The sequence below is a fragment of the Indicator indicator genome, chromosome 20, assembly GCF_027791375.1.
Source record: "Indicator indicator isolate 239-I01 chromosome 20, UM_Iind_1.1, whole genome shotgun sequence".
NCBI lineage: Eukaryota > Metazoa > Chordata > Aves > Piciformes > Indicatoridae > Indicator > Indicator indicator.
In genome coordinates, this window is record NC_072029.1 from 12,581,788 (window position 1) to 12,595,244 (window position 13,457).

Genomic DNA, 13,457 nt, shown 5'->3' on the forward strand with positions numbered 1-13,457 from the left:
GCGCAGGCGCGGCTGCTGTAGCTTGCACAGGGAGCGTCGGTCGGGGCCGGGTTTGGCCGGGCGTGCTGACGGGATGGACGAGGACGTGTTGACTACCTTGAAGATCCTCATCATCGGGGAGAGCGGCGTTGGCAAGTCCAGGTGAGGGGGCGGCCGCCTCCCCCAGCCTCTCCTGCTGCCACACTGGGCACCAGTTAGGCCCGGCCCGGCCCGGCGCCGCGTTGGACAACCCCAGCTTCGCTTCAGCGGCTGCCCGGGCTGGGCGCGGCCTGCCCAGAGGAGGGCTAGGCCCCGCGGGGGGAGCTTCCCCGCGCCTTCTCGGCCGGCCCACCTGCGGCCCCCCGGCTCAGGGCTGCCTGCCTCTTCCGCAGCCCACCCCTAGCCAGTGTCCCTGCGGCGGGCAGGGGAGGGCTGGTGTTTGGCTGGCCCACTTGGAAACTGAGACGAAGCAGAGCTCTGCCGGCCTGTCCAGCGGGATCTGGGCCTTCCTGCGACCTCTGCAGCCTTCTGTCGTATGGAGATGGCTGCAATTTGGGGTTAATCTGGTCCATCATATGTACATGTAGTGTCATAAGTGGCTCACACTGCATGTAGGGGGACAACCCCCAGGGTAGGCAGTGAAGTTGTTCAACCGTTGATTCTTCTGCTGACTAATTACACTTTTTAATCTAGTACTTCAAGGCTGATTTCCTTCCTTCCCTGCACTTTTCATGGCTTTTGTGTAAGCTGCTTTTTTTGTCTCTTGGTATTTTTTAACATTTTTTTTAGGGCCGTAAATCTAAATAAAGGAGGTAGGACACAAATGCAGGAGGACATCTGTAATACTGCCATAAAGGCAGTAATCTGAGCTTTCTACCATGACCCTAAATAGCTTGTAAGTTGCTAATAAGAGAAACAAATACCATTATTTGTTAAAAATGTGTCACTCCTGAGCTGTTAATGTAATATGGTAGGCCTCTGGTAACAGACATGGTGTAGGCAAATTTCTTTTAGCTGAGCTGATGTCTCTTGTATGTGACCATATGGAAGAATTTTTCCTGAGACAATGTCCTATGTTTATGCGTACCTACTTATGCTTACTTGTTTACATCAGAAAAAAATGTCAAGAGACCTTATGTAAAGAAAATAAATTTGCTATGAAATGATAGCACTACAGCTGTTCTGATATACATACTTAATATAGGACTATTCCTGAATTTACATCACTTAGTTGTTACTTCAGTTGGAAAGGTTAGATGCTAAACTTGTATTGGTACAGTGTTGTAAGTGGCTGGAGTGTTGAGTTCTGAGCCAAGTGCTGTCTTAAACCTGGGCCTTGAGAGTGAGCTGCATTTTGTAGAAGGGAGCAAATGTGTATGAAAGAAAGGTGGAGAAAGAAGTTGACTGGTCTTAATACTCAAGACTTGTAAACGTAGGTGTTTAAGCTAGTGGTAGTATGAAGGTTCCATATTTTGTCTGTTTTGAGGCAAACTAGTTTTGGTGGTAACTAAAAATAGCTGCTTTTAAATAGCATCTTGACAACCATCTGAAGGAACTAGTAAAAACCTATGTGCTATCAATTTTTTTTTTTGTGATGTTTATTATTTGGTAAATATAAAGCAACCATTTTGATGCTCTGGAGTAAGGAGGGAAAAAAAAAAGGTTGGTCTCTGGTTAGCTTCTGAGTTGTCACCCAGTCCTATAGAAGTAAAAGAATTTTGGTAGTCAGTTTTCTGTTAGTGCAGGACTGTATCCAAATGCTAAAAAGGATTTGGCTGCTAAATTCACATGCAAAAAGAGAAGAAAGGAGAAAAAAAAGGGGGTGTGGGGGAAAGCCCCCAAAAATAAATGGGGATTTATTTTGTTTCTCTAGCCTGGAAATGAATAGAAGCTGCCAGTCACAGCAAACAGCTGCCTGCCACATGGTAATATACACTTAGCACAGACAAAAAAAAGTGATTTTAGAAATTGTAGTCTGGGAATCTTTGTCTCTTGCCAAAATATTTACATTTGGCACAAGTATGGTGGTGTTGTGGGCACTTCTTTCAGAGACTCCTGTGATGTCCTAGTATATCTTAGTTGTTGCAGTTCTGTTGGTAGTAGACATCCATCAGGATAGGGGGAAATGTTATGTGTGTAGAAGGTCTTACATGCAAAAAGATACAAAATTGTAAAGCAACAGTGAACAAATTCAGTTCTTAAACTTCTGCATCTCTGTTGCTGATGGGTGTAGTCCTTGCTGTTCTGCTGTGGGCCCAGCTCAAGGAGTTACTGCTGAGTTGGAAAGCTGACTTGGAGTTTTCTTGAGCTTACAGAGATATTGTGTGAGGCAATATGAAACAAAAAAAACCTTACTTTTGTGCTGAATTCTGGGGGAACACAAATGGAGTAAGAAAGGGGTAAAATGCTTTTAGAAGCAGGGTGTGTGACTGTTCAAGCAAGTGTTTGGACAACTTGTATAATACTTTGTTTTCAAAGAGACATAATAGAGGCAAAGAAGAGGCCTTCTTTCTGAGCACATCTGTATTATTTTCCCCATGGAAAAATGAGTAGTTTGTTTATTTAGCTGTGCAATCTTGCTGTTACATTCAGATTTGTAATTTGCAGGCTTCCAGTAAGCTATGGAAATGCTGCAATAATAGTAACTCTTTATTTTTCTTCCCTCCCTATCAGCCTTCTGCTGCGATTCACAGATGATACGTTTGACCCGGAACTTGCAGCAACCATTGGTAAGTATGTGCTGATGCTGCCTCAGAAAAATTTATACCAACTTGTGTAGAAAATTGTTGTGTGTTCAGACTTGCCTAACCAGTGGTGAAGTTCAGACCTGTCTTCTCTGTAAGGAAAGAATGATGTGGGCACAGCTTTAGCATGCAGTGCTCCTTGCCATAGAGCATTGACTGTACTGGCCTGTAGTTGTCCCCTTTATGCAAGAATACATCCTTGGCTAGGAAAATAGATATAAATGTCACCTTCATCATGAAGAAGGGAAGTCATTGGTATGGACTGTGAAAAGCTCTGGTGGAACAACCTGCAGTTCACTGTTACCAGTGTTTGAGGCTGCAGTGAAAATGTAAGAGCTCCCTGATACATCTCCTACTGATTAATCTGTACTAGATAGCTGTCAAGTTTGAATAGTAATACTGCTGTACAGAGCTTGTGTTCTAAGTAATAAGATAGCTGCCAAGTATTGCAAGAACACTTCAGAGTCCCTTTGATAGGGTATGTTTGCTCTTGCAGCAATTGACAATACGAGAGAGTACTGTGTGGTTTCTGCTTTTCCTCTGTAGGGAGGACATTAGTGTGGGTTTTTGCAGTTCCTTGAAAGGTAGAGAGCCAAGTACCTAGAGCTGCTGGGAAAAAAGCAGTGATATATCGTTACTCTGTTGGTATGAAACCTACCGACAGTGAAGCCAGTTGTGTTGGAGGAGAGTGACCCAGAATGCAGGTGGTTATTCGTGTTAATTCCACATTAGTATATTTGTTTCATCTACCCAACTATGCAGATGGTTGTCAAAGGAAGTAAAATGAAACTTACAAGAATGTGATGCAGCTCTATGCCAAATTAATAACTGAATTAATGGAATAGAGAGGTGACTTTTCCACATGATGCATTTAAATTGTATTTTTTACTTTGTAGGAAGAGTTCTGGCTAAGAGCTCATATCAAACTTTTTCTTTGAGTTCAGCTGTTGGTAAACAAAGCCAGCTGTGTTTGATTGGTTGAGAAGTCAGTAAATCAATCTGGTTTTAATTACTGTTCATGAGAAGGAACATGGCCTACTTTTTTTTCATTTCATTGCTCATAAAACATGATCTTGTGCAAGCACCCCTGTCTCATTTCATGAGAAAGGATAGAGTGGAAGGAGACAGCAATGGAACATACCAGGTGGTGAAGATGGCAGTCTTGCATTCTGATCTAAAGTAACCTATTGGTTCAGTTTAATAAGATTTTCTTGAGCTCTGCATTTTCTCTACTTCTATTATGGCAGATTGATAATCAAAACCTGAGTTATTTAAAAGATTTTCTTGTTAACTGGCTTTTCTCTTTGTTGAGCTGCTGGTTTTACTAGTATTGTAGTTGCCACTTTATTGGGTAGATTTTGTTGTGCTCTTAATTTTCATACTTTTGCTTTTCAGTAGTCAGTCTTTAAGACAAAGGTCATGCACTATTTTAGTTTTTTAATTTGCTTGCATTGCTTATGCAGCATTTGAAGCGTTATCTTTTAATATTGATCTAGCAGCAAGGCTAACAGTGTGTGCACACTAGCCATTAAATGAAGATTGCAGAGCTGTGCAGGCACAAGACACTGAACCTGTTTACTGAATGGGAGAAGGCTACTGTGAATATGCCTAATGTTTTTCCTAAAGGAAAATTTGTTTCTTCTTAAAACTTGACATAAGCTTGTAATAACACAGAGGTTTTGATGTCAGACAGATGGCTAAAAATGTGCTGTGAGGTGTTGGACATCCTGGGTGAGCAGTGGTGATTTTTACAGTTTAGGGAAAGAAATAGGCAATTACAGTGGAAGAAGAGATTCTAGTAGTCTAAAACTTACTTCTGAGTGCTGAAAAATTGGCAGGACAGAATGTTTTTCAGGATCAGCTTGAGACAACTGCTATGCTAGCAAGCTTTCTATGAACTAGGTGAAGTTCTAAGAACTGGCGTTGAAAGCTAAGTTAATAGTGACTGTTTTCTGTGAACATAACTCTAGAATAATGTATCCTCCTTGTGCATGGCATGGAGCATTATATTACTGGCTAAGTTAGGAACTAAGATTCTCACTCCCTAAAACAAACAAACACCCCCTCCCCCCCCCAAACACCCCAACAAACCACAAAACCAAACAGTTCTGTTCAGTTACAGCAAAAGATTATGTGTTTTGGCAAAACGTTGCCTGAAATGGAGTGTGGGCTTCTTGTAGTCTGAAAATCACTTGATGCTTCAGGGAAGGTAGTGAGCTGAAGCTGTGAAACAGTGGAATGAAATTTGTATCCTTTTAAATAAAGCTCTTTTAAACCTCAGTTGCAGTGAAGCTGTAAATCTGCTTGCAGTGTGCTGTTTCTTAAGCATTCTATGTGCTCTCTCTGTGTAAACAATGTATTTTGGCAGCTGTTTGTATTTGTTTGTAATCTGCACGGCCTTGGGAATAAAGTACAGCAGCACACGTACTGTGAGGCCCTGCTTAAACGTTTTGTGTTAGAATAGTTAAAGCAGAAATTCTAATTCTTGCAGCAAGTACAACGGCTACTATTTTAAGTCAAAATGCAGGAAGTTTGCTGTCACACTTGAGAGTTGTGCATATAAAGGTATCAGCTTTCCATGCTACTACTTCATTTCAGGGCTGCTGCCTGATGGAGTGAGAGGTGCTCCAAAATAATTAAAGCATACTCCCAGTTATTTACTGTTGGTAACCTAAGGATTAAATTACAGCAAAATGGATCATAACTATACTCAGCCTTTGAAACTGATGTGTGTATTTGCACATCTTGTCCTTCTTGGCGTGAGTTTTGTGCCGCTTGTCCTTGGGCAAGTGATAGACTGCTGGTTCCTGGGTATTTAAAGAAAAGGGGACGAGGGGAAAGAGGAATCGTCAAGTGTTTAGGTAGATGGTTTATCAACAGCAGAGCTGTTACCATGTCTGTTTTTTTTCTTAGTCACTGAGCACGGTAATGGAGGGTCCCCAATGTTACTGGAATCCCTGTAAGAAAGATAACTGTGTGTTCAAATTATCTGAAGCTTATTTAACATGTTTGTTAGTGGAATTACTGTCATCTAACATTATATCTCACAGGATAACAATCATGTAGTAGATGGGTCTCTATGTAAATTGGTTTACCTCTGCATGATCACCTTAATGGGACGTGGTCAGATTGCTTGAGATAGGTGTTTGCTGTTTCCCTAAGCCAGTGTAGCTTTGAAAGTACGTTTCTTAAGACTATGGACCTACTCAAGGAGAACACATGTATGAGTAGTGAATAGAAAGTGAACCCATTTGAGTTACAAATTTGAATATTTGTCCTGGAATATGTGCTTTAATAAAGAAAATGTATTATTTGCCTTTTGTTCATGAAGTGCTTTGAGTTGATGGCTTAAAAGGCCCTTAGGCTTCTGCAAAAGCCTGTGAGCAGAATTTTGATCAAGGTTAGTGAATAGCTAATGAAAGTTACTCATTCTGTTCCAGTCAAAACAACTTGTTTTCTGAGTGGTAGTTGTTTCTTTTTATCTTTCAAAAACAACTGTTTGTATTTCAAAACTAATATGTTTGAAGAGCTAAAACATTTTTTTCCTTCTCTAGGTGTGGACTTCAAGGTGAAAACCATTTCAGTTGATGGAAACAAAGCAAAACTGGCAATATGGGTAAGTGTCTCTTAAGTGCTTCACGTATTGCTTTGCTTTAAGAATAGTGCTGGCTTGTGTTATGTAAGTTTGTATGGATTTCTATTTGATAAGGCCATTTTGAGCAGTGGGAAGTTAATACTGAACCATTAAGAAAGTGGAATTAACTTTTGGACAACTAGCTAATGGGGCAATTCTCTTGCCTCTGAGCTTTTTCTGTAGCACTGGTTGTAGGTCTGGTTGGGATAAGAGTAGAGAAAAGAAGGGGTAAAGAAGTACTAAAAATCAGTCAGGCTTCCAAACCATGAATGTGGGCATTCCTTTTTTTTTTTTTAATGAACAATATATTGTTTTACTTCTAAAGGGTTAGTCCTTGTTGACTTCTTTCTTCCTGTATACATCATTCTTGCCTGTACTTGAAGATTTTAGAAGGCTACACTTAAAATAAATTTTGTAGTGTTAATAGGTTAAGAATTACTGTTGTGTGCTCAGTTTATGCGTGTTACCTCTCCGAGAAATTTTTAGCTTAAAAACTTCATAGCCCTCATGCAATGCATAGGCTTGAGGTCAGTGTTGCTTGTAGCAGATGCAAATGACAGAGGGAGAGGCAGTGTTTGTCTCAGCCTTAGTGTTCAGCATCTACTGAAACTAAAAGTAGAACTTATAAATTCATGGCAAGCGAAGAAGGAAAAAGTACTGCCAAGCTTTTCTTTAAACTTTCTCCAGCTTCCACACTTGTGTGACTCGAAGCACCTTTTGAATATTCAGAGCCAGTTGTGACTTCTTGCAGCAAGCAAGAATAAAGCCTTGTTTCTCATATAAGCAAAATACCTGGCCTGTACTTCCTTGGGAAGTAGTAGTGGAACAGGAAATACATATTGCAATAATTCTGTTGTGTGGTTCATGTCGTGATTTAAAACATGCACTTTTGTCTTAGCGTGGCACTCGTAATTGCTAAAAAATCAATGGGTTTGACAAGGAAAAGAACTGCAACAACTTGACAGACATCTATATGGAAATTTGGACTGATAGCAGAACAGTGCTATCATGGGCTGGAAAACCTTATATAGGACTGATTTAGGGTTCATGTTGGTCAATGAAGAAGTAATTCTGAAGTAAATTGGAAAAGACAATTTTAAAGGTGTATTGTGATGCAAAACCAGTTTGAAATGTATGGGATTGACTGAGTGTTGGAAGTCCAGTTCAGGTATTCATGTTCTTTGGCCAGGAACCATTTTGAATCCACGGTGTTTCAGGTGTCATTTCTAACCTGGGGTAACTTGGGTGAAATTATTTAATCCTCTTTGCAATGGGTGTGCACTATAACTTAATCTCTGGTAAGAAAACAGCATTCTAATATTTGTATTTTTGTAGAACTGTTGACACTTTAAATTTGAGGATGTAGATTCAACTTCACTGAAAACCTGAGCTGCTCTGTCATAGCATGTTAAATACATTTGCCCTGGCACTGAATCAAAATGAATTGGACCAAGGTGATTGAGGTGAGGGAACTAGTTTTCTTGCCATGGGTTTTGTTGCAAAATCTTAGTACTGCAGTAGTGCTTCTTCCTGGTTGCTAAAGCTTTCCATAGAGCTGGCTATCTTATTTGTATATGGTCCAGTGATTTACAACACTTAATACTTTAAAGGTGCTTCCTAGGACAGACTACAAAACATCTCAACATGCAGCAAAACATCAGAGGAGAGTATAAACTTGGTTAATCTGATAGCTTGACGTACTTTGAATTTTATTTTATGGTTTGTTAGAAGCAGAATGCCTGAGAGCTAAAGGAGATTCTGCTATAATTCAGAATAATGGAAGTTTATGACTGTGGTTTTTTAGGATACTGCAGGTCAGGAGCGGTTCAGAACATTAACACCCAGCTACTACAGAGGTGCACAAGGTGTTATCCTAGGTAAGTATAGCTTTGCATTGTATTTGGAATAAACTCGTGTTTTTCTTATGCATTGGAGTTAGACAAATTCGTATAACCTTTCTGTAGTATCTAATTAATGTTAGAAGTCATAATTTGTGTTCAATAACTCAATACATTAAAGGCCCTGAGAACCACTAATTTTTGCATGAGATAAACTACTGCTCTTTGAAGGGATAGCTTGGAGCTATCTCTGTGCTACTCCAAATTTGCCTCTTACCTTTTATTTATTACTTCTGGTTTTTGCCTGTGCTTACAAGAAAAAACAAACACACACTTTTTTTCTTCTCGGTGTATTCTTTCTGTATCAGTGTGTACACTGCTTTCTCTCTTCTCCTTCCTTTTCCCTGATGAAATCAATGCAAACACTGTGGAGTGTGGCTGGGATTTTTTTGCTATTTCTCTCTCCATACTGCTGGAATGTTATATGGAATTACTTAGAAAAGACTAACTGGGACCATAGAAATCATCACTTGGTGTGAGAGAAACCCAGGCCAGAACTCGTAACTGCAACTTTCTAGTGATACAGGAAACTGTTAACCAGGCACTGAGCTCTGAAGTTCTGCTTCTCCACTGCTACAAGTGAGGAGCTGATGAAAGTAAGGGCAGGGTATTAAGTCTGGCTTGTTTTGAAGTTGCATCTCATTTCAGAGATTCTTGGTAAGATAGTGTCCAGTTAAATTATTTGACTTGGAATAGCTTCTGTCCAGAGACTCTGGGTGGCTTTTGGTTTGCATATACTGTTTCCCAAGTATGAGTTGCATTATCCTCTGGTATGGGAAGATGCTGTCAAGGCATGTCTCATCAAGTCACTTAGTTGCTGGCACTGAACCTGCTACTTACTGTTGAAAACTGTAAAAGTAAGCAAGCACTGCTTGGGTGCTAGAAGGTTTTGCCACTGATATATGCTCTCATTTTATTTCATAATCTTCTTCTAGATAGTTCTTTGTTTTTCTCTTGGATAGCTCTTTGTTAAACAGCTTCCTTTAAAATAAGATTCATAGCTTGGCTTACATGAACAATGTGATTGAGACCAACTGTTTATGCTTGTCTCACATGAAATGTTCAATTGCTGGTGGATGTTCCATTTTACTGCAAGTATTGTCTTTTTTAGTAGCTAAATTGGAATCCTTGGAACTTCAGCTTTCAGAAATCTGTGGGTTTTTTTTTCTCCTTTTGTAACAAACTGTATTTCTTGGAAAAAGTATTGTGGAAATAATAGTGCTAATATCTTTCAGTTTATGATGTTACAAGAAGAGATACTTTTGTCAAGCTGGATAACTGGTTAAATGAACTGGAAACGTACTGCACAAGGAATGACATAGTGAAAATGCTGGTTGGAAACAAGATTGATAAGGTAAACTGAAATCAACTGCAGGAATTCATCTGTTGGTGTACTTTGTTAATGATGTGCATTAATGCTATGTCTTATTACAGGAAAACCGTGAAGTTGACAGAAATGAAGGTCTTAAATTTGCAAGAAAACATTCCATGTTGTTCATAGGTATGTTATGGGTGTTTGTAGGGTTATTACTTGGTTTTATTACAGAGTGAGAAGTACCACTTCTGTAGGATTAGTAGTCCTTATGTGTACAGTCCAGTTAATGATATATCTCAGCTGCAGTAGGTACAAAGATAAGATACTCAACTTTTAAAAATTTTTAATTACTCCTAAATATGTCCAGATATTTGTTCTGAGGATGAGTATACTGAAATTCAGGAGGATTAAGGGCAGAATACAGACCCTACTTTAGTCTGACAGAACTTGTTTTACGTTTGGGTTTTGTCAGATTTCTTTTCCCAGCCCGCTCATTAAATTAGTAACAGAAGCAAAATGAAAGATGGAAAACTGGCACTAGTGGGCAGCTTTCAGTATAGCAGAAGAGCTGGTACTTGACAGAAATCTGTACTGGAACTGGGTTGTTAAAACAGGAAGGAAATTAAATTTAAAATGGGTGGGATTGGATGACATAATCCTGACTGGAGCAAATAGGTTGGTCTCATCTTGCTGCAAGATGAAATGGCACTTTTATGCAAAGCCCTGTAGTGATGAGTTAAGGTGGGTGGTGAAGTGATTCTTTATGCCTAAGTTTTAACATGTTTCATTTAAGCATCAGCAGAGGTTTCTTCATAGGATGACTCCAGTAGCAAAGCAGTTAAGACTAAGTGCAGAACACGTCAATGATGTTCCTTCTCTGACTAATGACAAATCTTTGTCTAGTACCTTGCTGTGTTTCTTTTGACCATGGTGTCAGATGTAGAAATAGAAGTTCAAAGCTGAGGCAAAAGCTGTTAGCTGCATGAAAGATGAAGAGAAACATGGAAATTAAACTATAAATATATCTATCTGGATTCTGTATGTGCTAAGTATCTGCATGGCTGTGTGGAGAGACAGGACAAGCTGTACTGGTACTGAATAGTTTCAGATGGTGCTTGTGAGCAGATTTCATGAGTTTAGCCAGAGTAAAGCTCCTGAGTGAAATTACCTAGAATTCTGTGAACTGAAGAGGAAATAAGACACTTACTGCTTTTTATCAGATGAGTTGTATCATGTAGGCTGACCCAGAATCCTACTGTATGGATTCTTGCTGCTTACCTGGTGGTGTTGCAGTCCTTACTACAGCACTGAAATACAGAACAGCCACCAGGTTTAGCAGACCTTTTACCTTACTGAAGTGCTTTCCACAGAAAAATAAAGCGAAGCCATACCTGTCTTTATTTTGGTGATCTTCAACTTGGAAGCTCTTACATTAATGTCTTTTGATGTGCTGCCTTGCGTGGTGACAGAAATCTGCATACTTGCTAATTTTGGCAGTGCTGTGTTGTTACAGAAAATATTCTAGAAGCCCAAGTTGAGGAGGTTGAGACTTAACTGAAAGAGAAGCATGTTCCTGGAAGCTGTGCTAACACTTGACTTCTTGTATCCCTTTTCCAGAGGCAAGTGCAAAAACATGTGATGGTGTACAGTGTGCCTTTGAAGAACTTGTTGAAAAAATCATCCAGACTCCTGGACTGTGGGAAAGTGAGAGCCAAAACAGAGGTGTAAAGTTATCAAACAAGGAAGAAGGATATGGAGGAGGAGGAGCATGTGGTGGATATTGTTCTATGTTATAAACTTTGGGAAGCTTGTTCTTTGCATATTTAAACAGCTAGTGACATCTTCCTGTATATAAATTCATTAAATGCTATTTTTAGGGACCTTGCAGTTTGCACATACTTGTTTTGTATCATGGCAGTGAACACTTGTAGGAAAAAATGTCTGCAGCTTCCCCAGTTTGAAAATGTTATGGTAAGCATGCCCAAACTACAATCTTCAGGTTTTTATAAGTAGCATAAATAATGTGCAAGAACAAATGCACTAAAAATTTTATGACTCTGTACATTTATCATGTAACTATTCTAAACAAATCCATCTAACAGAAACACATTACTGCATTGTCTGCTCTTTGTCTTATTTTTAAATAGTCTTGAAATTATGGAACTATAAATGTGCACACACCTTGAAAGCAGTGTGAGCTATAAATATTATGTTTCATCTCTTCCAGTAAATGCTTTTTCATGTGATTAAAACCAGCAAGATTCTACAGTTCTCAGGCAAATCTGCTGAGTTTTTGTCTTTCAGCAGAGCTGTCTAAAATACAAATTGTCATAGGCCATAGTTGGTATCAGCACTTTCTTGAAGCATCTGCTCTGAAACCTTCCTTTGCAAAGCTGTGGGATGCCTTTTTTTTTTTTTCTCCTTTTAAATCTTGACTTCAGTTTAGGGCTTACCTGGAGTTTTAATCCTGTGATATTTATATACTAAATTTGTGGTACTCTGGCACTCTTTAAGTTTTTATGATGCAGTCTACTCTAGACTTGCTGTACAAAGTCTTCATTATTGGTAAGGGGTCAGAATGACATTTTTGTTCTTTCATTGTGAATCCATTTGCCACACTTCAATACCAATGCCTAATTTTCCTAAATGTTTGTAATATAACTATCTCAAAGTGTAGCTCACTGTGGCTGTGAGGATCTCTGGCACCTGTCAGCACCTGTCAGCTTTGTGCGGCTACTTGTTCAGAAATAAAACTTCCTGTCACAGACACTAAGTGGAAGCTGTAGGGCTTCTTGATCTCTGTATGGAAAGATAACTATTGCAATGAGTATTCACTTGAATTTACTGTATGAAAGCATATGGTTTGTTTCAGAAGACTTGTATAGACTAATAAATTTTTTTTTCCACAGTCTCCAACTTTTGTAACCTCTTCCTATTGTAGAGCTGTGTATTTTCTAGCTCATATGGTTTAAACAAGGTCACTTCTGGACAAATTACTTCTGATGCATGAAGGACAAGACAAGGATGCTGTGTTGTGGTTTTCTTTTAAAATAATCACTACTGTGCAATCAGTAACTGAACTACTGGGCAGTTTCTTGTAAATATGGTGACTGACAGCACTTTTTTTATTACTGCAGGGTTTTGTGTAAATGTCAGCATACATGATCTGTATTTTTGCAGCAGGCCTTGGCTGCTTCTGTTAAGATACACTTTTTTCTTCACAAGGAAACTTCTGTTTTCTATTCTGTTTTACACTTACTAGGAAACAATACCAAAATTTGCAGACTTAACTGTGCTAGTTGTTTTTAACAAATATTGTATCTATAGTATTGTTAATGTAGTAGGATAATTTAAATATGTAAATGTAACTAATATTAAACATACATATGTACTGTATTAAAATGTTAGATTTGTATGACTGTTTCATGCAGGCTGTGTGGGCTGAGCAAATACTAGATTTGAGGTCAAAGGATTTTGGTTTTTGTGGGCTAGTAGTAGAAGGAACTTGGAGGAGCATTAAAATAACTCACTTTAGTATTATTTCAGTAATATTGGGCAAGTATCATAATGCTACCAGATGTCTGTAATTCATTCCCATATTTCCCCTCTAGTCTGGGTGCATCCCTCTAAAGAGAGACTTAATTTTCAGTTTCTCACAAAAGACCCTTTTATCACAAGACCTGGATTCATCTCTCATTGTGCCTTTGCCAGATCTGACAGCCTGTGTCAAAAGGAGGAGCTGCTGGGCACTCTGAATAGTGGCCATTGTTGTGCAAAAGAATCAACTCACTTGTTCCTTCCCCTGCAAAATTTTCTGAGGAGAAGGGCATTCTGAAATAACTGGTTTAGTGAGACTGAGAGCAGTTAGACAGGTTTCAGTTTTTATT

The 13,457-nt window shown here is 39.1% G+C and overlaps 1 protein-coding gene across 3 annotated transcripts; it reads left to right on the forward strand.

Moving 5' to 3' along the window:
* The first annotated feature begins 38 nt into the window (after nucleotides 1-38).
* Nucleotides 39-12,861, forward strand: RAB18 (RAB18, member RAS oncogene family). 3 transcript variants are annotated; one of them, XM_054390039.1, is made up of 7 exons: nucleotides 39-141; nucleotides 2,653-2,708; nucleotides 6,278-6,339; nucleotides 8,162-8,234; nucleotides 9,491-9,609; nucleotides 9,690-9,756; nucleotides 11,188-12,861. In XM_054390039.1, exons 1-7 carry the CDS (start codon nucleotides 74-76, stop codon nucleotides 11,364-11,366), a joined length of 624 nt encoding a protein of 207 aa, XP_054246014.1. In that variant the 5' UTR covers nucleotides 39-73; the 3' UTR covers nucleotides 11,367-12,861. The 3 variants fall into 3 exon arrangements, with proteins under 3 accessions (XP_054246014.1, XP_054246015.1, XP_054246016.1); XM_054390040.1 differs by lacking the exon at nucleotides 9,690-9,756 and having other exon boundaries at nucleotides 11,188-11,332; XM_054390041.1 differs by lacking the exons at nucleotides 8,162-8,234; nucleotides 9,491-9,609.
* Nucleotides 12,862-13,457: the final 596 nt, after the last annotated feature.